The 25,454-nt window shown below is 46.7% G+C and overlaps 1 protein-coding gene across 1 annotated transcript in view; it reads right to left on the bottom strand.

The window, feature by feature from the left end:
* Positions 1-25,222, bottom strand: part of LIG3 (DNA ligase 3) — a 52,457-nt gene extending 27,235 nt beyond the window's left edge. Inside the window, exons 1-10 of the mRNA XM_073558937.1 lie at positions 25,041-25,222; positions 9,290-9,747; positions 8,466-8,609; positions 7,832-8,026; positions 7,126-7,277; positions 5,853-6,019; positions 5,187-5,264; positions 4,545-4,704; positions 2,848-3,003; positions 2,624-2,755 (exon numbers count right to left, since the gene is read on the bottom strand). Of these exons, the coding sequence (XP_073415038.1) occupies positions 2,624-2,755; positions 2,848-3,003; positions 4,545-4,704; positions 5,187-5,264; positions 5,853-6,019; positions 7,126-7,277; positions 7,832-8,026; positions 8,466-8,609; positions 9,290-9,743 (1,638 nt within the window). The 5' untranslated portion in view covers positions 9,744-9,747; positions 25,041-25,222. The remainder of the gene's footprint in view (positions 1-2,623; positions 2,756-2,847; positions 3,004-4,544; positions 4,705-5,186; positions 5,265-5,852; positions 6,020-7,125; positions 7,278-7,831; positions 8,027-8,465; positions 8,610-9,289; positions 9,748-25,040) is intronic.
* Positions 25,223-25,454: the final 232 nt, after the last annotated feature.

The following is a 25,454-nucleotide window of genomic DNA, read 5'->3' as shown; positions in this document are numbered from 1 at the left end:
AAACTGACCGTCCTTATCTATATAAGAGTCAATTTCTTCATAATGAGTGTGAGAGTGTATTAATACAGATACACCCCTTGCGTAAGCCGAATACATAGAGTGATAGGCCCGAGTGACCCACTTTTTCTCTAACCAATTTTCCTTTCCTTTAATCAAATGAGTTTCTAATATACATGCGATATCTGGGTTATGCTTTCTAATTTCTGCCATAACTGCCGCTCTTTTATTTGGATCTGACATTCCCCGTACGTTCCAACTTAGAATTTTTACATCACCACTCATTATGTCCTAAAAAAATAAAAGATAACCGGACTTCTGTGGTCACTATATTATATTGCAGTATGCGAACACCCCCCGTAACCAACCCACCCCTGTCCCCCTCCCCTCCCCCCCCATCCCCTCCAACCCAATCTAGCTGATTCTCTCCTTCCAACGAGAGAGAATACAGCCAGCACCCAATTGCTTCACACCCATATAAAGCCACTGAGTCTCCCTTGTTTGGCGTCCTACACTCCCACCATCAGAAAACAAAAACAATTATCGATACTAATCAGGCCGCATAACATTTTCTAACAAGGATATTGCAATAGTCATCAAAAAATCACCCGGGGATCAACGCCCCCAAAAAAGTTTTTGAAAAACCAGGTGCCTCGGAGCACAACATCCAAAAAAGAAAGGAAAGGAAATATGTCCGAGAGTCTCTACTTCATCCTTCACCATCTCTCTCTGCTCCCAGCTTAGAACGATTGTTCTCCATCCATTTCACTGCTTCTTCTGGGGACGGAAAAAACTGAACAGACCCCAACGCTGCTACTCTCAGTTTAGCAGGATACATCAAAGAGTACTTCACTCCCAGCGCTCTCATTTCTCTCTTGACCTCGCCAAATTTCATCCGCATTTTCTGGACCTCTGCTGAATAGTCCGGATATATTCCAATACGGCTTCCATTAAACATAAGATCCTGCAACTTCCTGGCTTCCTGGAGGATAGTCTCTCTGTCTCTACAATTCAGTATCCTGGCCAGCATAGTACGAGGAGCACTACCCGGTGGGAGGGGCCGTAGGGGGACACGGTGTGCTCTCTCCACCGCGAACACTCTGGAAAGCGTGTCTCTGCCGATTTTGGATAAGATCCATTGCTCAATAAAGTCGGTGGGGTCGCTGCCTTCTACTTTTTCCGGAAAACCCACAAATCTGAGATTGTTCCTCCTTGATCTATTTTCCAAATCATCCTGCTTCAAATGCACTGCTGATATCTTTTGAGAATGCTGGGACTGAGTCCTCTGCATTTTGTTTACAGAGTCCTCAGTACTACTCACTCTCTCTTCCACAGCACCCATCCTGGTATCTGCCTTGTTCAGTGCCTCTTTAATGCCAGTGATTTCTTCTTTAATCTTATCAACCCGGCTATTCAACTTAGTCAGTGTCCTCTTGCAGAACGACACCACCATGAAGACATCTTTCAAGGTTGGCTCTCTCTCAGGAGTCTCATCATCAGCTCCACTGTCTTCCTCCTCATACACACACTCAGGGCCAGCGATTTCCCCTCCCTCTCTTCTCCTGCTATCAGCCTCTCCCACGGTTTCACCGCTCACCCCCTCTTCCTTCCAGCACTATACCTTCTTCAGTGTCCCCCTCCTCCTCTCTTGCAAAGCGCTGCAGCTTCTGGAGGATCCGTGACCTTTTATCAAAGCTCTCAGATTGTTTCCGCGTCTCCTCCACTTTCCCGGCGCCATCTTGTGCAGTCACGCTGCCGTCCTCCCCGATGTCTTTCTGCCTCCTCCTCCCCATCTCGGCGCTCCTCTGCACTCACGGCGTCTCCTTCCGACTCTTGGGCACTCACTGTGCCAATAGATGTGTCCAGGTCAGTGTTAGAACGGCCTGTTTAAGAATAATTCACAGATCTGACGGCGGAGCTCTTCTACCTAGCGTCCACTCACATCCGCGCTAGGCCACGCCTCCCCAGGAGGACGTCATTTCTAGAAGATGGGAGGCGCCGGACCGGACCCCGCGGTGAGTATAATCTAACTCATTTTTCTTATCTTTTAGGTTACATCGGGGGCTTATCTACAGCATTACAAAATGCTGTAGATAAGCCCCTGATGGCAGTTGCTGCATCTTAAGGTAGAAAATGGGGTGACAGATTCCCTTTAAACCTTGCAATAACAGAGCAAGGAAGACCTGCACTACTAAAAGGAAGGTGAAGCAGATCCAATATGTGCAGGGATTTGTGTAACAAGACACCACCATCTTCTGGCCCCTCTGTCACAGCATTCCCATGACAGCCTCCTTACCTTTGACCTTTTAAAATAGAGCTGTGATCCAGTCTGAACCATGATATACATTTACAGGTGAAGGAAAATATTGTGAAAGATAAAGATACCCCGCCTCACCATTACTGGAACCGCTGTAACCCCCAACCTACGGTCTCCTTCCCCACCATCCTGTAGCATGTAAACCCGAAAGGGCAGGGTCCTCTCTCCCCTCTATATCAGTCTGTGATTGTTAGTCTGTATGCTGTAAGTGATATCTGTAATCTGTATGTAACCCCTTCTCATGTACAGCACCATGGAACCAATGGTGCTATATAAATAAATAATAATAAAAAGCAATATTAAACATACCTTATGAACACCTAATGTTCCAAATGGAAGGGGCTTGCCGGTATTGGTGTCAATTAGCAGCACTTCAGAGTCCAAGATCATGCTATTCCCACCTGGAAATGCTTTGGGAAGATAATCTTTGAAATGAGCAACCTATCAACAAAATGTAACGAAGCTTCACTAATGAATATTAATCAACGTGGACCCCCTCCCCCCGTCCAAAAACCTTACAACAGCCGAATTACCTTATGAGGAAGAACAGGCTTTAGACTACGACTGAAGTAACTAAAGTGATCTCCGTTTTTGTGCACTTGGACTCGCTCCCCGTCATACTTTATTTCTGCATACATTCCATTTGGACATTTCTTCATGGCGTACTCTATAGATTTGCAAGCTTCGGCCTACAAATTTTAAGGAGATGATGTGAGTGACAAATGAGTTTCTGCATCCCACTGACACCAATCAGCATGGATCCGCTTTTGGCTCACACTGAACCCTTACTTGACTACGGGCATGACAGGAGCGGTAAGACAGACCTACCTCACGTTTATCATATTTCTGATTGACCACACATGACTGTTTTAAAGTCTGTAACTGAGGTTTGTAGACCCATAACATTGATCACTGTATGTGTACCAGAGTGACTAATACTGGCCTATTTTGGAAATGCATGTCATTTCATAGTTAGTGTTCTCCTGCATTGTGGATAAATATCTACTGGAATTGTAGGTTCAATTCTACACACCCACTCAATATTGTGGGTATGAATATGTGTTGTGTAAATCATGGCTTCATAGTTTTTCTGCAAACAATTACTCAAAAGTTTTTGTACCAGAAGCATCCCTCGCCAAATGCACGTTTCGCCTATTCTTCTGGGGCAAAAGAATAGGTGAAACGGACGTCGGGTGAGGGACACAGCCAGTACAAAAACATATCTACCTAGGTGATCTCCATTTATGGTATCATATGTCCATATAGCGCTTTTATGAGTAGTTTTCAAGTGACTGTATACATATATTTTTATATTCCTTTGAATCGACTAATGCACTTCGCATCTTATCTATTGGAATCTGAACTTCTGCACTAGGCAATTTAATGGCACCACTACTGCATGAATATATCAACATAGCTATTATTGAGACTTACTCTATGCTCTGGATATTGTGAATTTTGACATTTGCACATATATGACATAATACTTGCATATTCCTTTTATGGTTATACCATATATAGTGCGAATGGAATACAATAATTAATATACCCCCTGTGATCTATATGATATACCTGCACTATTTACGTATAATATATATATATTTACAATCTTTTTACAAATTGGTTGACTTGTGTATTTTTATAATATAGACAATGGTAACCGGTCAGCGTCCTTTAATGGCTTGTGGCATCTTGTACTTTTATTATCTTATTCTTTATTGTACTTAGAAAAATGAGTTTTACTCTTTACTGAAAACACCTCGACTCTGGCTTATTATCTGGTGTCTGTGGATTTGGTATGTACTGTATATTGAAGTGTGACCTTGCTAGTTCAAGGAGATTGGGACGGATAGCTTTGTTTCTTCCCATATAAATGTAGGTTATCAGCCTAAGAGGATTCACATTAGGCAGGTTCCCAGCAATGAGAATCGCCTTATCGTGGATGCTAGGTACACATGAATTGGGCAATTTATGCGTCAATTATTTTCAATGTTTCTAATTTTATAGAGTAGTAATACAATTCAAATTTCATATATTTCATGTTTGCATGCTATAGTGCTACAGAGTGCCAATTTATTTGTTGGTTACAGACTAGTAAGTGGCATGTCACTGCAATCAGTTTCAGTCCCTACATTATGCTGCTCACAGATTACAAAGCAAGAACCTGCTGATGGATTCCTTTTAGGTGCAATACATATATTCAAAATAGAATTCAAAAACTAAATTTTACCAGCATAGGTTGAACTGGTGTCATAAGAGAAGCTTCAACACTAAGCGTTTTTTTCCCTCCTGGACCTTGCTGTCTGTTGCGCAGAACACGTTCTACAACATCCCCTAAATTACGAGAGGCTTTGAAGGCATCATATGCATTAGGGTCAAGAGCATCAAGACTGAAACAAAGATAGAATTTAGTTAAGTTTATATCATATCTTGAATAGAAATACAAAAAAAAAAAAAAAAAAATATATACGGTATATATTTTCTTAAAACCATCTATAAAAACGGGTTGCCCCATGAAAGCAACCACCTGTAATAAAGTAGACCCCCTAACAGCAAGATAACTGAACAGTATGGCCGCTTTGTGGATTCTAGACGATCAGCAGTTATCATTGGGCAGACTGAGGACATCTGCACATTTCTGCAAAGGAAATACAGCATTACACGACACACTCTCAAATCAAAGGGCAATCATGGAACTCATGGCTCACAGTCCTTCAGAGCAAATGCAGCATCTTTCCTCCCCTTTTTTGAGAGGTCACTGAACATATGGACAGGACAACGTTCAATGCAGAAAGCCGAGGTTTAGAAGACACATCATGATTTTTCTAGAATATACATTATAAGATAAGAATGCACTTATTGAATCACTTACACGTGTTTGGCTCCAGAGTTCATCTTCAAATCATGTTTGATAAGACGAATGATGCACTTGAGGTCATTGCCGGTACATCTAAAGAAGTGCAAAGAATCCACTTTAAGAATTAAATAACCCTTAACCTATTCAGATATAGATAGAAATAAACAATTAGGCAAAATTCAGGTATGAATCACGTCAGAACTGGTCATGCATCTCCTGACCACGAGTTTGGGCACTTGGACTTACGGTCGCGGTCTGGACACTGCGGTCCGTAGTCAGACTGTGAAAGTAGGACATATGAAACTGGCTTTTGGTGACAAACCAAATAAGATTTGCCTTTGTCAATTATACCATTTCTTTATCAGTGCAGTTGTGTGCTTTGTAGGGATTCTCTCAGAGACAATCCCTTTTAACCTCTCCCCAAAGTTGCCGATTTCAGTTTCTGCATTTTTGTTTTTCCTCCCCTTCTTCTCTGAGCCATAACTTTTATTTTTCAGTCCACATAAAGGCATGAGGCCTTGTTTTTAAACAGGATGAGTTGTACTTTTGAATGATACCAGACACCTTACAACATAAAAAAACAAAAACATTTTTGGCAGTTCTTGAATTTTTTTTTCCATTAGCTAAAACTTGAGTAAGGACTACATTACTGAATAAACATTCTGCACTATGATGTAGTACCTGCGTGCTATGTCCTCCAGGACTTTCTGTTGGTCCTCCTCTTTGGTCATTTTGGAAAGCTGATTCAGCAGGTCATCCACTTCATGTATTGTCAGAAGACTCTTAGCAGCAGGTGGGAAAGTTTTGCTATCTTCAAAGAAAATTCGAACAGTTTCTGACACATCGCCCTAAACACAAACACATGGGAGTGTGAGATCATCAATCAAAAGCCACCATAAACAGACAGCCTCTTATTACAGGCTTGTCTGGCATCAATCACTTCTGCATAGGAAGAGTGTGTTGCTGATGACATATCTGCACAAACCTGCCAGGACACTTGCACCACAGACCAACATCATGCAGGCGGTATAAAGGCCCTGTCACACTAAGCGAGATCGCTGCTGAGTCACTAGAACTGTGACGTTATAGCGATCTTACCAGCGAGATCGCTGTGTGTGACAGTGACCAGCCCCCCTGCCGGGTATCGCTGATCGTGCCCGAAATGTCTGGACATTTCTTTGGTCGCTCATGTCCCGCTGAGTCGCTTGTATCATCACGTTTGACACCTAGCCCAACGACCTCATTAGCGACTCAGAAGCAAGACAAGGTGGGGATTAGCGTTCCCGTTTCCACGCCTACCTCGGCTCCGATTGGTGGTCACTATAGCGTCCTGATTGGCGGGCTTCCTTTTAAAAGAAGCTAACAAAGTAGCGCTTCAGTTCTTTGTTCCTGACCCGGGTGTGTCCAAGTTGAGATCCTGTTTTTTGTCCAACGGCTGCAACTCCATTTTGGATCATCTGCTTTTCCATCTTCGTTGCTTCTCTAGCCAGTTAATGGTAGGTATTTTTTGAATGAAATGGAGCGCTAGTACGTCACCTTTTAAATACACGGCCAATCAGGACGCGGTAGCGTCCACCATTCAGAGCTGAGAGGGCGTGAGAAAGGGAGCGCAATCCACGCCTGTGTAAATACAGCGTTACACAGTACATCCCCCATCGAGGTGTGAATCGTCAATGGAACATGCAATGTGACAGGGTCCCAACGACCACCGACATCGTTACAAAGGTCGCTATGACACGCTAGATCGTTGCTCCGTCGTTGGGTGGATTGGACTGTGACATCTCAATAGCGACCACATAGCGATGCGGCAACGATCCCTGTCGTGATCGTTATAGCGTCGCTAGGTGTGACGGGACCTTAAGACTCGTGCCCATATTTTGGTGGATAAGTGCAGATGTAGTGTCAGCATTTGCTTTGCAGCGCTGGACTAACATTTTTTTTTTAAACTCATTACCTGTTCAAGGTCTCGAACCATTTCCTCCTGGTTGCAGTTGAACACCCGACTATAAAGCTTGACAATCTGCTTATCATTGAGGTTGTAGACATTCTTGATAACACCAGGTAACAACAGCTTCACCGTTAAGTATGTGTCTCCATGGAAGACATCTGTTGGAAGGAAAAACAAAAAATTCATATTAATTACCATTTTTAACAAGTGCCTTTTGTATGTAAAATGTTCCCAGAGTTAGAAAAATATGGCACCTAAGCACAGATTGTGTGTGGCATTCCAGCTCAGCCCCAGTCCCGTGAATGGAGCAAAGCTGTGTAATTCCAGACACTATGGACTCACGTGGCACAGTTTCTCGAAGAACGCAGTGGTGTTTTTCTTATAATATGTTAGGGTCCCAATTGTTGCATAATTTGTGGCTATTAGACAGCAGTGACATCGGCGGGGATTGCCTGTATGTTTGACAATCCCGGCATATGTTGCAGGTGCCAAAAGTCTCAAAACATGCAGCCGCAGGGACTCAAACATTGTTCAAGCATGTCCAAGATACTAGGATAACACTCGAGCATGCTCGGATAAAACTCATCTAAGAACGTTTGCTCATCACTAATTTATGCACACATTTCTGAAAGCGATTTTTGAAAGGAATAGCTCAATACCCCCACGCAATAGAAAAAACACATCTACTGTCACACTTTGTGATAAGTCTTACCTCCACCTGTTCCTTTTGTTAGAAAGTCATGAATGATCTGCGTCTTGGTATTGTAGCTTGCCTGATCTGCTACCATGGCACATAGCTTACGGAATTCACGCAGCAGACAGTCCTTGTGCTTGGGATCACACTGTGCTGTGGAAAGACTGGAGCCACTGCTAGAACTGGGTGCAGGTGAAGATGGCTCTGGTTTTGCTGGAAGAAGAAATGGAAACGTTTAGACCAACAAAGCTTCTCCTAAAGTTCTGCACACTGCGACTTGGTGACAGCATTGGCGTTTTTTTTTTTAAAAATAACATTCAACAGATGTGGGCAAAACAACATTTGGTTTTATGACATGCCGAATTTTGTAGCTTTGCCCCATTCACCATTGTGGTGTCACGTAGCCGCCATATTATTTCCCCACTGGCTTCCTGTAACAGAATAATGAGAACTTCTTGAAGAATAAACGATTTTAGCAAACAAACTTGGAAAGGAGATTAATGATCACGCTCCAATGCAGGATCATTATACGCGTGATATTCCTGGGAACCAACCCAGCTTTCAGAATGCAACCAATGCAGAAATCTACAGTTAGATCCCTCCAAGAAGTGGTGAGCTAGATAGATTTTTTTTTTTTTTTTTAACCACCTACCTGAAAAGCCTGAAAATTTCAAGGGTGAGGGGTTTGCAGCTGGTGCTTTGGCAGGAGTTGTAGTCTGTGCTCCTGGCGACTGGTTGGCTTTGGATGGAGTCTTTTTCCGTGGAGTGGGTGCAGCCCCTGCTTTGGCAGCAAGCTCTGAAGAAGGTAAAAATTATAGGGCAAAATTACAATTTTTAACAATAGTCTACTGAAAGGAACCAACAAAGCCTAAATTTTGATTTACAAAAAAACCCCATTTACTATCCTAAACTATTCACCAAGCTATGACTTGCCTACAATAGACACATCATACGAAGAGGACAATCACTGAAGGACATCATGGATGGAAAAATAGAAGGAACAAGACGAAAAAGACTTGATACTACAAAGATATTGGCAGAGAAGACCCTGGTGGACCTAGCTAGGCTTGCACAAGATAGATCTTCCCACAGAGCATTCATCCATCAAGTCACCATGGCTTGAGACTGAGCCAAAGGCTGTTAAATAACGATAATACTTCAAAACAATTCTCACATTTACAGTGTTGTACTAACTGTAGTTGTGCCCGGCACTGCAGATCTTTGTGGTGCCAAATAAAATTGAAAACTCCCTATCAGTGGTGCGGATGAGGTTATACAGCCCAAAATCTCAGCTCTGCTAAATTTGCAGCAGGGAAACTACATCACAAATGCTGCACCCAGCAAGTGATACATCGCTGGAATCAGGGTCTCTGGCCTTACCCCATGCTGCTGTCAGATTACATAACAAAACCTGCGGACATATTAGCTTTCAGAAAAATGGCCTTCTTCATGCATCAATATGTTAATACAAATTACCTTTGACATGCTGGTTAATCAGATCTTTCTCCGGGTCTTGTAGTTCTTGCCAGCCTTCAAGTTCTGTAAGGTCATCAATCTTCTTGGTAGTAGCCCGAACACGTTCCAGTTTCTCAAACATACACTTGACATGGTACCACTCCTTCATATCGCCGGCGGATTCACTAAAGGGATTTGGAACGATTTTTCCAATCCGCACTATTCCTTTGCCAATTTTTTCCTTACATTTCTTGCAACCAGCAGTCCCACGCTTGGCATACTCTACACAGTACCGCTGCTCTGCCATGTTGTGACAGCTAGATATCTGAAGAGCAAACTTGAAATTTGAGGTACCAGGGTGAGGTAAGGGAGAAGAATAGCAGTGTAAAGCAGTGGGACACTGCAAGGTTTTCTTTGTTGCTAGATAATAGAAGGTTCTCGCTGCTTGATGAAGAAGTTGAAATGTTCCCTTCATAAAACTGAAACAGAAAAAGGCAGTAGTTTTATATCCAAACATAAGCAGCAGAACATGTGGCTACATAACTATGTGCACAGTGCTCTGCAATGAAATCCCACTCCAGAACGTCTGCTGTATAAGATTAGGCCTCATTCAGATGGCCATGTTGCATGTTCTTGTTCAATCCCATTTTCACTGACAGAACACCTACCCATTATAAACTATAAACTGTACCACTGATGAAACATGCCAATACAAGTCGGTGGTGCCCGGGTGCAATCCGTGTGCGGTCTGTATTTAACATTGGAAAGTATAGGCGAAGCCGTCATTTATTTATCCATCTGTGAAAAAACTGATAACAGTGATGGGAGAAAAAACAGACACGCGAGCCACACATTGATGGAGAAAAAACAGACACGCGGACCACACAGTGATGGGGAAAAACCAGACACGCACTTCCGGTTCCGGCGCCAACGTGGCTGCAGCGGGGTGAGACAGCCTGACAAAGAGCGACTTAATTAGACCAACGGCCCGCGCTACTCACAGGAAAGGTGACCGCTGACATCACCGCATACCGGAGGCACCGCTGGCTCCGAAGCACAGGCGGCGAGAGCAGAGCCGCGGGAGCAGGTGAGACGGCAGGAGAAATCACCAAGATGGCGGCGGCCGCAGCAGCGCCACAAAGCGGGAAGCACAGGGATAAGGGAAACCCGGAGGCACAGTTGAAAACAATCAGGCCAGAGCGGGGAGAGACAGGGGAAACCCACATTAGCCCCAAAGGAGATCGCCGGCCGGATCACAGGGCGGGGAAGGTCCTGTGACAGGAACGCTTATCCAGGGAGACTGTAGGGAGCTGGCAAGAGAGGTGGCCGGATATCTCACGAGGGGATATAAAAATCGCAATGAAGGAGGCAGTAAAAGGCGCTTTAGAAGAGATTCATGAAATATCAGCGCAGCATGCCAGTAGGCTGGATCACTTGGAGCAGAGGGTGTCAGACATGGAAGATAGGACAATTCAGCTTGAACAGGAGCTGGAAGCGTCCCGAAAACAAGGCGCATGGCTGAGGGACAAACTGGGGAAGGGAATGTTGAAAATGTTTCACATGTTGGGGTATTTAGTTTGGGGACCAGGTGGGTTTGGCATGGTATGTGCTGTAACATTTCAGATGCTTTCGTCAAGATTTGGTTCACTCCTCATAACACACCTGAGGCCGGACTTTGGTTAACCTGCTCAGTACTCTATACACAGGCGGACCGTTTGTTATTGAGCCACATCGCTAACACGAATGGTTAAGATCATAACATGGAATGTTAAGGGTCTCAAGAACCCCCAAAAAAAGGTCCTTGGTACTTACTTAGGCACCTGAAAAGGTTACGTGGTGACAAAGTCCTGCTCCATGTGACACATTTGCCTCAACATGACATGTTCCGCATGCACAGACTTTGGGTGGGTGAGGTTTATGGGTCGGGAGCCAAGGGAAGACAGGCGGGGGTGATCAATCTGGTCACTAAAACTCTTCCACATAAATTGGTAACGTATCAACATGATGATCAGGGAAGGCATGTCAGAGTGGTCCTAGAAACTCCTAGCAAAACATTAGACATTCATAATGTTTATGCCCCCAACTCGGCTAGGCATGTGTTTTTCTGGGCCCTTTGCACCTCAATTATGACTTCTGGCGCGCATAACTTGATAATTGGAGGAGACATGAATGAGGTCATGCTTGATTCGGAGGATAGATCGAGATGTGGGAGGGGTGGAAGCTCTCCTCTGTGCAATTTTGCAACTGACCTAATGACCAGAGATGTATGGAGGCAACAACACCCGGTCGAGCGGCATTTCCGATCATGCACCAGTTGTCCTGACTTTATTCGATATGCACCCAAAAGGCTCGGACATAATAAGGAGATTCCCTCATTTCTTAAAAAAAAAAAAAAAAAAGACAAAGACTTCGCCAAACTGTTGGGAGAGTGGTGGTCAGAGTACTTGCACCACAACCACCAATCTACAACGGACCACACACTACTCTGGGAGGCGGCTAAAGCTAAATCATAATACACACTTTAGTGATTAAGAGGAGAGTGACTGACCAATATACAAAAAGACAAGTAACTTTGTCAGACAAGCGCACAATAAGTTCCAAGAGCACACCATTGAGGTCAATGAAAGAGCTTGGTTGGAAGCGAAGTCAGAATTTGGCACGTGGGCTAGAAAGAAGGAGATGTTGGGGAAGTCATTGAGGGATGCCGAGTTCCATAGGTTTGGTGACAAAGCTGGACGCATGATGGCTAACCTAGCCAAAGGTAGACGCCCAGGGACTCAAATAGCAACACTTAAAGGCAGGATGACTCCATAACGACTAACCCGGGAGAAATAAACAGCATTTTGGGGAGGTTTTACGCTTCTCTGTGCAAACCCCGACGGTCTGATCAGGTGCAAGAAAGGAGATGGCTGGAGGGTATTGAACTCCTGTCGATCTCTGAAACTGATCTATCAGAGTTAAATAGGGAAATAACGGAGGAAGAGATCCCTAGGGTTATCTAGGGATCTAAATATTCATAAGGCCCTGGGCCAGACGGGTTTGACGCCAGTCTCTATAAAATTTTGAAGGACCAGATTGCCCGGCATTTGAAAAATCTATACAATGATTTTCTAAGAGGCCGAACCATTTCTGATCATATGGACACAGCTTATATTAAACTCATCCCAAAGGGCGATAAACCCACGGATAACCTGGCCAACTTTCACCCTCTTTGATCACCCAGGATCTAAAAATCGTGGCAAAAATTTTGGCAGACAGACTGGCAGGGATTCTTCCTAAACTATTGGAACCTGAACAAGCGGGATTTGTGAGGGGAAAATCGGTGGTAGGGAACATAAGACGCTCAATGATGGTGCTGGAGGCAGTGAGGAGCTCCGGCTATGGTCATGCTAGATGCAGAGAAAGCATTTGATAGGGTGGGGTGGCCATGGTTGGAGCAGGTGCTGGACAAGTTTGGCGTGCAGGGAGGTTTCAGAAACTTCTTGTCATCGATCTACTCTAATCCCAAAGCCAGAGTTCACACATCGGGGTTTCTGTCAGTCACAATATCATTGGGGAGAGGCAAGAGACAGGGCTGCCCCCTTTCGCCACTACTGTTTAATTTGGCCATTGAACCACTTGCCAAGTTTATTAACGCGGGCCCCAGCTTCCAGGGGATTAAAGTGGGCGAAAGAGATAAAATCTAGTTTCCTTGCGGACGATATTGTCCTTTACATGGCAGACCCAAATAGAGACCTTCCTAGATTGATGAGGGAGCTGGATACCTTAGGAGAGACATTGGGGTTTAGGCTTAATATAACTAAGTGTGAAGCTTTTTTTCTTGCTCATAGGCCTCAAGGAGTTGGCCAACTAGAATGGAGCCATGCTTCCATACATGACATACCAATTGCAAGCAGGATGATAAAAAACTTGGGGATCTTTTTGGGAAAAGACACTAGAGACATCTATAGACTCAACTTTGCCCCCATTATAAATAAAATACAAGAATTAACAAGATGGAAAGATTTGCCACTGTTGCTCTTGGGAAGGAACTATTTGATCAAGATGATCAGTTTTTCCCGCCTACTATATCCCCTGAAAACACTGCCCCTCCTTTTAAGACACGTAGATATAAATAAGCTCAACAAAGCCTTTTCTGACTTTCTATGGAGAGGGAGAAAAAGTAGAATTAGCAAATGTAAATTGATGCTACCGAGGGAGGAGGGGGGGGGGGGATAGCATTGCCCAACATTAGAAGGTACAATCCGGCCTGTATCGCCAGGCACATTCTTGATTGGATAAGACACACTAGCAATCATTCAGACTACACATTCGAGTCCGACTGGTGTAAGCCCTGGGACCTCACAGCGATTTTGCACTCCTCCAGCGCGACATTAGACCCGAGGGTGAGGAACTCAGTGATCTTTCGGGACACTAGGGTGGCTTGTAAAGCCATAAGATGCAAACTAGGCATGTCATGGAGGATATCTAAATATTTGACACCTTGGGGACATCCTGACTTTCGTCAGGGAAAATAGAACTACACTTACTGGTAGTTGGGTTTCTAAGACCCTCCACGACAGCACATAAGAGGTTGCCTCCCCATCCTGATTAGGGACAGGAAACAAGAGGTTAAATAGCCCTCCCCTTCCTCTAATCCCCAGTGTTTTCCAAGGACCACAGAGTGAATGATTGAAATATTATTTATTCACATAAGTCACATGAACAAAATTTTGTTAGTGGGGGAAATTACCCATGCTGTCGTGGAGGGTCTTAAAAACCCAACTACCAGTAAGTGTAGTTCTATTTTCTCTAATCCCCTCCACGACAGCACATAGGAGGTGTACCAAAGGATAATGGTTTAGGGAGGGACCACGGCTTGCAGGACTTTCCTGCCAAAGGCTAGATCTCGTACTGACATAAGATCTAATCTATAATGCCTCGTGAAGGTATGGACTGAAGACCAGGTCGCGGCCTTGCAGATCTGCTCAATGGATGCATCAGCTTTTTCTGCCCAGGAGACGGAGACAGCTCTGGTGGAGTGGGCTTTCAGGGATACCGGAGGAGGTAGATCCTGGCTTTTATAAGCGGCCGTTATCGCTTTTTTGATCCAGTTAGCTAATTAGCTTTTGGACGCTTTCTTCCCCTTGTTTGGTCCGCCATACTGAACAAAGAGATTCTGATCTTTCCTTCAAAGTTTTGACTCTTCCAAATAGGTCAGAACTGCTCGCCGGACATCCAGTGAATGGAATCCTCTTTCTCTCTCGGCCCTCGGGCTATCACAGAAGGAGGGCAGTATTATTTCCTGGGATCTGTGGAAATCTGAAGACACTTTTGGCACAAAGGAAGGGTCTAGCCGAAGAATTAGCCTATCGTCCAGAATTTTTAGATAGGGTTCTCTGATGGCAGAGCCTGAATTTCTCCCACTCTCCTCGCCGTTGTAAGGGCTACAAGTAGTGTTTTCCAGGATAGTTTATCTATCTGGGCCTGGTCGATAGGTTCAAATGGAGGGTTCGTTAGACCCTTTAGTACTATATTCAGGTCCCATGTCGGGACCATGTTGGATTTATTTGAATGGATTCTGGAAGCTGCTGACATAAACCTCCTGATCCATCGATGCTCTGCCAGGCTTTGATCGAAGAAAGAACTTAGGGCTGATATTTGTACCTTCAAGGTGCTTGGTTTCAGACCCTTGGATAACCCGTCCTGTAAAAAGTCTAGGCTCTTTAACACGTTGGGGTGGAAGGGATCTATGGGAGTGGATCCGTACCGTGCTGAAAAGGTTTTCCATATTTTGGAATATATGACATTTATGATAGGTCTCCTACTTTTTTGAAGTGTAGCTATCACTGCATCTGAGAGACCTCTGGCTTTCAGAATTGTGGTTTCAGAAACCAGGCTGCCAAGCTTAGGCTGTGGGGAGCCGGGTGAAGGATGGGACCTTGATGTAGAAGGTTGCGGTCCGTGGGCAGGATCAGGGGACCCTCTGAGTTCATCAGTTTTAGGGCTCCAAACCAGCTCCTTTTTGGCCAGAGAGGGGCGATCAGGATAGTGTTGACCCCGTCTGTCCTGACCTTTTGCAGAGTTCTTGGTATTAGGGGAATCGGCGGAAAGGCGTATGCCAGTTCGAAGTTCCACAGTTGAGCGAAGGCGTCTACTCTTGAGTGTTTCTCGTTCGGCCCTATGGAGAAGTAATGCTTTGTTTTGGCATTCTCCCGGCTCGCAAATAGGTCTACCTCTGGGAGACCCCATTTTTTGGTTAAGGTATGGAATACTCTGGCGTTGAGGCTCCATCCCCCTGGATCTAAGTCTGTCCAGCTTAGGAAGTCTGCCTCAGTGTTGTCGGATCCTTTTAGGTAGAGACCTGAAAGGGACTAGAGATTGTGTTCTGCCCAGCTGAATATCCGTGCCGAAACGTTTTGCAGACTTCCGTATTTTGTGCTGCCCTGATGACGTAGATGGGCCACAGTGGTCATTGTCGGAGTAAATTCGGACATGGGTTCCCTGGACTAATGTTTCTGCTGCCTTTAGGGCTTCTTCTACTGCTCTCAGTTCTCTGTAGTTTGAAGATTGTTTTTCCATGTCTTTGGGCCTGAGTCCCTGGAGGATTCCCTGAGATGATACCGCTCCCCAGCCGCGTTTGCTGGCGTCTGTTGTGATTGACATCATGGGATCTTGTATCCAGGGTGTCCCTTTCGCTAGATTTCCCTGGTTGAGCCACCAGTTGAGAGACAGCTTTACGTGCTGGGGTAGGGAGATTCTCGTATTGAGGGTCTCCGGGTCTTTGTTCCAGCGGGAAAAGATATATCTCTGGAGTATCCTTGAGTGGGCCTGGGCCCAGGGGACCGCTTGGATGCACGAAGTCATTGACCCCAATGTTGACATGGTCACTGTTTTCTGACTTTTTAGAGTCCGAACTTTTGATCTCACACCCACCTGCTTGGTGGACGGAAGATATTTGGTTGTGGGAATCCAGGAGTATCCCTAGAAAGATCTTCCTGGTTGAGGGATTCAGGTCTGATTTCTCCATATTTACCATCCAGCCAAGGGACGTCAGGGTCTGCAGGACTGTTTGTAGGTGTTGTCTTAGAATGGTGTTGGAGGGAGCCAAGACCAGGAGGTCGTCTAAGTAAGGGACGACACATATATCCTTCCCTCTGAGGAATGCTACAACTTCTGCCATTATCTTTGTAAATGTTCGGGGTGCCGAAGAGATGCCGAAGGGTAGAACTCTGAATTGGAAGTGGTGTACTTCCGTGTCTAGAGTGACTGTGAACCTTAGATATTGCCAATGGGATGGATGGATGGGAACGTGGTAATAGGCCTCTTGGAGATCTATGGTGGCCATGGCAAAGTCTCGTCCAATCAGTGGTATCGTAGTCTTTATCGATTCCATCTTGTAGCGTTGGTACCGGACGTATTGGTTTAGCTTCTTCAGGTTGATGACCCGGTATTTCCCACTTGGCTTTTTTTTACTAAAAACAGTCGTGAGTAGTGGCCCCGACCTTGTTCCAGTTCTGGGACTGGAGAGATTACCGCTGATGATAGCATCTTTTGGAGCTCGCCGTGTAGAATCTTTTGCAGTTTTGCTGACAGAAGATGTGTAACAAGTTTTGTGGGGGGCTGGAGGAAAATTCTATTTTTTCTCCCCATCTGACCGAGTCCAGGATTTTTTGGTTCGTTGTTATCTCCTGCCAACTCGGGAAGTAATCTGCAATTCTGCCCCCTACTTGCTTGAAGTCATTTTTTGTCTCTGTCTGAACGGGAATCGTGAAAAATATTCCTGCCTCTTCCGCATTTTGGGTAGCTCCAACATGCAGTCTTCCCTTTACCCCTGTATTGCGGGGTTTGAGTCTGGGGTGGATGATAGAGTTTTTTCTTTGGTGGCATCGGCTCAGGAAGGTTTTTCTTCTTGTCGGTCACCTTCTCTAATAGTTTGTCCAATGCCGGCCCAAATACGTATTTGCCCTTGAATGGGATAGAGCATAACTTTGATTTTGATAGGATATCCCCACTCCACATTTTTAGCCATAGGGCTCTTCGAGTGGTGTTCGAGAGCACGGACGCTCTTGCCGCAATACGGACCGACTCCGCCGAGGAGTCTGCTAAAAAGGCGCCTGCCTTCTGTTGAAGTGGTAGAGAAGCTAGGAGATCTTCCTTCGAAGTTCCCCTTTTTATATGGTCTCCTAGCTGCTGAAGCCAGAGGTACAGGGTCCTGGTTACACAGGCCGATGCAACATTTGTTTTCAAGGAAGTCGCTGAGGCTTCCCAGGACTTTCTCAATAGGCTATCCATCTTTCGGTCCAGCGGGTCTTTCAGCTGTGAGGAGTCCTCGAAGGGTAGCGTAGTCTTTTTAGCTACTCTGGCTACCTGGATATCCACTTTTGGAATCTCATTCCAAGGTTTCGCGGCTACTTCGTCCAGGGTAAATTGATCCTTCATTTTGCCCGGGATACTTAGCTTCTTTTCCGGGAGTTCCCATTCTTCCAGGATTAGACTCTGGATATTATCATGGATAGGGAAAACCATTTTCTTCCTCGATTTCAGGCCGCCAAATAGGTCATCCTGCAATGAGCAGAGTGGCCTATCTTCTTCTACTCCCATTGTGTTCCTGACTGCTGAGAGTAGTTCCTACATATCGTCTGAGGAAAAGAACCACTTATCTTCTGACTGGACTGGGGTTAGTTCATCCTCTTCCCTCCAGTCCGCGGAAACTGATGATTCGGGTTCTGAATCTGAGATGTCCTCAGGGGCGTATTTCCTCTTCCTTGAGGTTGAGCCCCCCCCCCCCCCCCCCCGGATAATTGGGAGAAGGTAGACAGGGACGACTGGATTTCCTGTCACAGCATCCCTCTTAATTCCTCTATCAGGGATGGTTGTTCCTCCCGTACGATTATTGCCCTGCACTGCTGGCACAATGTCTTTTTATAATCGGAGGAGAGCTTTTTCCTACAGATAGCGCATTTTCGGCTTGTAGGTTTTTCTTCCGTTTTTGGTGTAGGATCCTTGTCTCCCTGAAAGAGAGAGAAGGAGGGCCCCTAAGAATGGGTCCTAAACCAAAAAGGTATATACCCTTTTCCAAGTGTTCTCACTGGGCCAGGGTTTGAGCTGGGGTCTGCAGACGCAGCTTTCAGGGAAGGCGCATCCATCATGCAGACGTTTGTCCTACCTTATGGCGTCTTCCATCAGGGTCCTTAAATAGGAACCGAGATCCAGCTTCCTTTTCCTCATCCAATCGGATGAGATCGCTCCCCCTCAAGTTCCTGGCGCCACCTTTCATCTTTCTTTTTTTTTTTTTTTTTTTAAATTTCCCACCAAAATGGCGGTGCGTTCCACTGTGGAATGCAAGGAGGAAGTGATGTCGTGTCTCCGGGACTCGTGGTGCGCGTCACTTCCGGTGCATGCCGCTCAGGAGAGACAGGCATGCGGCGCGTGGGGGGGAGCGAATACCGGGCTGGGGAACTACGGGAGGCCCCCAGCCCCACTCATCATCCAGCGTTGCCGAAGCACCGGAGGACGGTGTGGGTCCCGCCAGCGGCGGGAGCAGGAACGGGGAGGAAGGTGCAGGACGATCGACCCCGGCTGCCCGGCTAATGGTAAGGAGAACCCCGGGATGTCGCCGGCCCCATCCACGGAGCACATAGCACCTCTTCATTCCTGTTTAGGGACAGGAAAACACTGGGAATTAGAGGAAGGGGAGGGCTATTTAATCTCTTGTTTCCTGTCCCTAATCAGGATGGGGAGGCAACCTCCTATGTGCAGTCGTGGAAGGGATTAGAGACAAGATAATGCTCTGTTTAAAATATTGGAGGGAAAAAGGAATTAGAACTATGGGGGACCTGATGCAAATTCCAGAGAATAGATGGTTAATGGCAGATGAGATTTTTTCCAGGTGGGGACTTGACCCTTCCCATATCTTACAATATGCTCAGCTGCGACATCACTTATTCCCCAAATTACGGGACATACTTAAAGAATGTTGTTCTTCTGAACTCGACAATCTTCTCTCAAGACACATATCTGACATGAATATCTCAACCATCTACCGGACCATGGGGAGGACCTTACTGCCATCGGGACCACAAGAGCTGTTCAAGAGTTGGGAAACTAGACTGCAGGAACCGGGGGTGGGGGAATCAATTCTGTCTGGATGGAATGAACTGCGTAAGCATGTAAGCAATGAAAGATGGAGGGATACTCACTTCCGAATGATGCACAGAGCCATATTAGGATTCAATCTCCCGGTTACACAAACTCACAAGGAGAGACGACAGGCTTGCCCAAAAAGTGACACCCCCAGAACAGATATGTTCCACGGTATATGGGAATGCGATCTCGTACACACTCAGTGGGAGGAAGTTAGGAATTGGGCGGGTGGCTTGAACATACACTTCCCACTAGATAAGTCGGATTTTCCATAAGAGCACTGATTTAAGGCTGACCAAGTCAAACACTCAGCTATTGCATACGGTTGCAATCTTGTTCAAAAGACTTATTTTAAGACAATGGGTGGAGGGGAGCACACCGAGTCTCCATCAGCTGTTGGTGGAATTAAAGAGGGTAATGACTCTAGAGAAAGTAAAAGCAGAGAGCGACAAAGACAGTAAGACGACAACATTTTTTTTCAAAATGGAAGGATTTCATTATTCAACAACTCTCCAGAGAGGACATTCATGCCTGGTTTCACCCTACAGGAACACTTCCTGGTACAACCTAGAGGACCTGCTGGGCACGTTGGGTGGCTTGAGATTGGGGAGAGATCCGCGGTAATGAAACAGGGGGCAGAAAAAGTAGAGGGAGAACCAGGTCAAGATATGCAGTTCATTTATGATTCAGAAAGCATTACATGAATAAACTAGAGGGAAGGGGGGAGGAGGGGGGAGGTAGAATGTTATGATATTTGGCAATTTCTACCAGCAATTCTGTAGTGTTCATAATAAGCGGGTATTTGTAAAGCTACTTATGAGACGCACTACTAATGTTTGATTTTTGTACTTAAAAAAAAAAAAACAACACGCGGGCCACACAGTGATGGGAGAAATACCAGACACGCGGGCCACACAGTGATGGGAGAAAAACCAGACACGCGGGCCACACAGCGATGGGAGAAATACCAGACACGCGGGCCACACAGCGATGGGAGAAATACCAGACACGCGGGCCACACAGCGATGGGAGAAATACCAGACACGCGGGCCACACAGCGATGGGAGAAATACCAGACACGCGGGCCACACAGCGATGGGAGAAATACCAGACACGCGGGCCACACAGCGATGGGAGAAATACCAGACACGCGGGCCACACAGCGATGGGAGAAATACCAGACACGCGGGCCACACAGCGATGGGAGAAATACCAGACACGCGGGCCACACAGCGATGGGAGAAATACCAGACACGCGGGCCACACAGCGATGGGAGAAATACCAGACACGCGGGCCACACAGTGATGGGAGAAATACCAGACACGCGGGCCACACAGTGATGGGAGAAATACCAGACACGCGGGCCACACAGTGATGGGAGAAATACCAGACACGCGGGCCACACAGTGATGGGAGAAATACCAGACACGCGGGCCACACAGTGATGGGAGAAATACCAGACACGCGGGCCACACAGTGATGGGAGAAATACCAGACACGCGGGCCACACAGTGATGGGAGAAATACCAGACACGCGGGCCACACAGTGATGGGAGAAATACCAGACACGCGGGCCACACAGTGATGGGAGAAATACCAGACACGCGGGCCACACAGTGATGGGAGAAATACCAGACACGCGGGCCACACAGTGATGGGGGAAATACCAGACACGCGGGCCACACAGTGATGGGGGAAATACCAGACACGCGGGCCACACAGTGATGGGGGAAATACCAGACACGCGGGCCACACAGTGATGGGGGAAATACCAGACACGCGGGCCACACAGTGATGGGGGAAATACCAGACACGCGGGCCACACAGTGATGGGGGAAATACCAGACACGCGGGCCACACAGTGATGGGGGAAATACCAGACACGCGGGCCACACAGTGATGGGGGAAATACCAGACACGCGGGCCACACAGTGATGGGGGAAATACCAGACACGCGGGCCACACAGTGATGGGGGAAATACCAGACACGCGGGCCACACAGTGATGGGGGAAATACCAGACACGCGGGCCACACAGTGATGGGGGAAATACCAGACACGCGGGCCACACAGTGATGGGGGAAATACCAGACACGCGGGCCACACAGTGATGGGGGAAATACCAGACACGCGGGCCACACAGTGATGGGGGAAATACCAGACACGCGGGCCACACAGTGATGGGGGAAATACCAGACACGCGGGCCACACAGTGATGGGGGAAATACCAGACACGCGGGCCACACAGTGATGGGGGAAATACCAGACACGCGGGCCACACAGTGATGGGGGAAATACCAGACACGCGGGCCACACAGTGATGGGGGAAATACCAGACACGCGGGCCACACAGTGATGGGGGAAATACCAGACACGCGGGCCACACAGTGATGGGGGAAATACCAGACACGCGGGCCACACAGTGATGGGGGAAATACCAGACACGCGGGCCACACAGTGATGGGGGAAATACCAGACACGCGGGCCACACAGTGATGGGGGAAATACCAGACACGCGGGCCACACAGTGATGGGGGAAATACCAGACACGCGGGCCACACAGTGATGGGGGAAATACCAGACACGCGGGCCACACAGTGATGGGGGAAATACCAGACACGCGGGCCACACAGTGATGGGGGAAATACCAGACACGCGGGCCACACAGTGATGGGGGAAATACCAGACACGCGGGCCACACAGTGATGGGGGAAATACCAGACACGCGGGCCACACAGTGATGGGGGAAATACCAGACACGCGGGCCACACAGTGATGGGGGAAATACCAGACACGCGGGCCACACAGTGATGGGGGAAATACCAGACACGCGGGCCACACAGTGATGGGGGAAATACCAGACACGCGGGCCACACAGTGATGGGGGAAATACCAGACACGCGGGCCACACAGTGATGGGGGAAAAACCAGACACGCGGGCCACACAGTGATGGGGGAAATACCAGACACGCGGGCCACACAGTGATGGGGGAAATACCAGACACGCGGGCCACACAGTGATGGGGGAAATACCAGACACGCGGGCCACACAGTGATGGGGGAAATACCAGACACGCGGGCCACACAGTGATGGGGGAAATACCAGACACGCGGGCCACACAGTGATGGGAGAAAAAACAGACACGCGGGCCACACAGTGATGGGAGAAAAAACAGACACGCGGGCCACACAGTGATGGGAGAAAAAACAGACACGCGGGCCACACAGTGATGGGAGAAAAAACAGACACGCGGGCCACACAGTGATGGGAGAAAAAACAGACACGCGGGCCACACAGTGATGGGAGAAAAAACAGACACGCGGGCCACACAGTGATGGGGGAAAAACCAGACACACGGGCCACACAGTGATGGGAGAAAAACCAGACATGCGGGCCACACAGTGATGGAGAAAAACCAGATACGTGGGCCCCCCACCAATCTGATATAGCTTAGTTGTCATCTTCGTATCATGTTAAAATGTGAACAGCATGATGAGGACTGATTACTACCGATTCGAATTGAACCCCAAAATGTATTGGGCGCTCCTTGCTAGAGAACAGCAAGTTGTGCAAAAAGTACTGAAACAATGAACAGCTAGACAGGTTTACTTGAAAGTTTAGAGTCATATTAAGGGTCTGAACGAAAAAAGTGGTTTGGTACCGTGTTAGCCAGTAGAAAAAATATATAAAGTGCTCTCAGTGAGAGCAAGGATGAGGTCTCATCATCATACAATTACAGACAAAAAACCCCCATTTAACTGTGGTTAAACATTTCTGTGATCCAGGACACAATATAAACAATATGAAAGTTGTCATTTTAAAAGGCAATTTTAAAATCACAGAAACACTGGAGAGTGTGGGAGTACAAATTCATTACAATCTTTGATTCTATTCACACAGGACTCAATTTGTCAGAAGGTTTTATGGCCCATCACCATATCTGAGCTATTTCCTCCAAACAACCCTTTGATCTCACAGAACTTTCACACCACTGATGTAATCTTACCGAATTAAGGAATCTCTCTTCAAGCTCAGTATTTGTTTATTGAAGTGTTCGTGTATCACACCAGCATGTGCTTTAAACTGTATATAAATAAGGTTTCTTCATATTTTGTTATATCAGTCTGATGAAAGGACGTAAGCAGTCCCGAAAGCTTGCTTTGTAACAACATTCACTATTATTTGTTAGCCATTAAAAGGTATCATACCCACAAGATTCCTATTTTGTTTCTCTCACTGAGAGCACTTTATATATTAAGGGTCTGTGCACACGTTGCGGATTTGGCTGTGGATCCGCAGCAGATTCCCATGCGGTGTACAGTACCATGTAAACCTATGGAAAACCAAACCCGCTGTGCACATGCTGCGGAAAATTCCATGCAGAAACGCAGCGGTTTATTTTCCGCAGAATGTTAGTTCTTTGTGCGGATTCCGCAGCGTTTTTACACCTATTCCATTATAGGAATTCGCAGGTGTAAAAACGCAGGCCAGATCCGCACAAAAACCGCAGAAAATCCGCAGGTAAAACACTGGTCATTTTACCTGCGGATTATGTAGATTCCGCGTGGAAAAATCCACACTGGAATCCGCACTGTGTGCACATACCCTTAGTTTACCTGAAAAGGTTAGAGAACATTTTAGGATCTTCCAGAAATTTCACCTGAGAGCCAAATATCCCAAACTTTTGTGAGTAGTGTATAATATATACACAAATAACGTGAAGAATTAATTCAACAGGTTCATTTGTGTAAAACATGAACAGTGCAACAATATCAAAAGTAGCTTTCTTGAATATTTGTGTTACAATATTAATAACTGCATAAATTACACAGTGCCATCTATCCAGGGCTGTGGAGTCAGTAAGCCAACCCTCCGACCCCGCAGCACTGCCCCCTACTGACTATGTGCATGAAGTGCAGCACAGATTCATCTCCACTAAAAGCCGAGATCCTGAGATCAGGAACAGAACAGCCATTTATAGGACATTTTATAGCTTTCCCAAATTATGAAAACATTAAAGCACATACAGCTTTGTACTACTGCACCCAATATAAATTTTAGGAGTTGGAGTCTGTACATATTGTACCGACTCCACCAAAATGGACATCGATTCAGACTCCACAGCCCTGGCACCATCTTCCCTAAAATAGTTATCTTACTTAAAACAGGGTTTTATTCATGTGGCTACTGAAATGTGGAATGGCAAAACATTAGCTGGCCACAGGAAAAGACACATACAAAATGCTGCTAACAAGCTGTGTGTTTAGCTTTTCACAGGGAGAGGAGAATCTGGCAGCTGCTTCTCTCCAGCCGAGTGCCACCATGCCCGACCATTCTGCCCCCCATAGCTTTGGGCCATTTCTGGGGCACCTCACACAAAGCACAGGAGAGACTCAGTCACGTGACCCTTGTGTAAGAGCCAGCAACAGAACATCTAGGGGCTGCCCACAACCACCAATCATAGCCCAGCTCTCTTACTGCAGGCTCTGTGGAGAGTGAGAGCAGCGCTGGGATAGGGCAGTGGGATCGCTTCTCCAGCGGTGGTGAAGGGCCACACGGCAGAGCGCGGAGCTCCCACTGCTGCGCACACCGCTACAAGCCTGCGGAGAACACATGGATTCTCACGGCAGCCGTCTTCTCAGTTACCTTCTGTCACGGCCATACAGCGCGCCCTCGTCTCTGCTGAGCAGGCTGCAGGAAACACCGGGGACAGTGGGAGGCCCGGCAGGCCTCGGATAGTTGCGACTTTCCCTTTAAAACCGGAGGAGGAACATAGTTTCGATGTTAAAGAAACGGAGCAGGGAGCGAGTGACGTCACGTTTAAAGGGGCAGAAGGGAACTTACGCCGATAACAAAGCATTAGGCTGGTGACGTCAGCACGCTCCGTGCTACGTGTCGTATGAGCCACGTCTGCGGCCATGTGGGCGGGAGCATGTGATTGGCAGAGAGAGGCATAGACAGAACTTGGTGTCATCACCTGAGTGCGTCCTGGTGCCCACGGTCTCCCCTCAGGGCGGTGTCTGCTGCGTGCTCCTGGAGCTCAGGGGGAGGTGAACGTCT

The sequence above is a fragment of the Dendrobates tinctorius genome, unplaced genomic scaffold (assembly GCF_039654945.1).
Source record: "Dendrobates tinctorius isolate UK_male_01 unplaced genomic scaffold, ASM3965494v1 ptg000263l, whole genome shotgun sequence".
NCBI lineage: Eukaryota > Metazoa > Chordata > Amphibia > Anura > Dendrobatidae > Dendrobates > Dendrobates tinctorius.
This window is presented reverse-complemented; position numbering and strand designations above follow the sequence as displayed.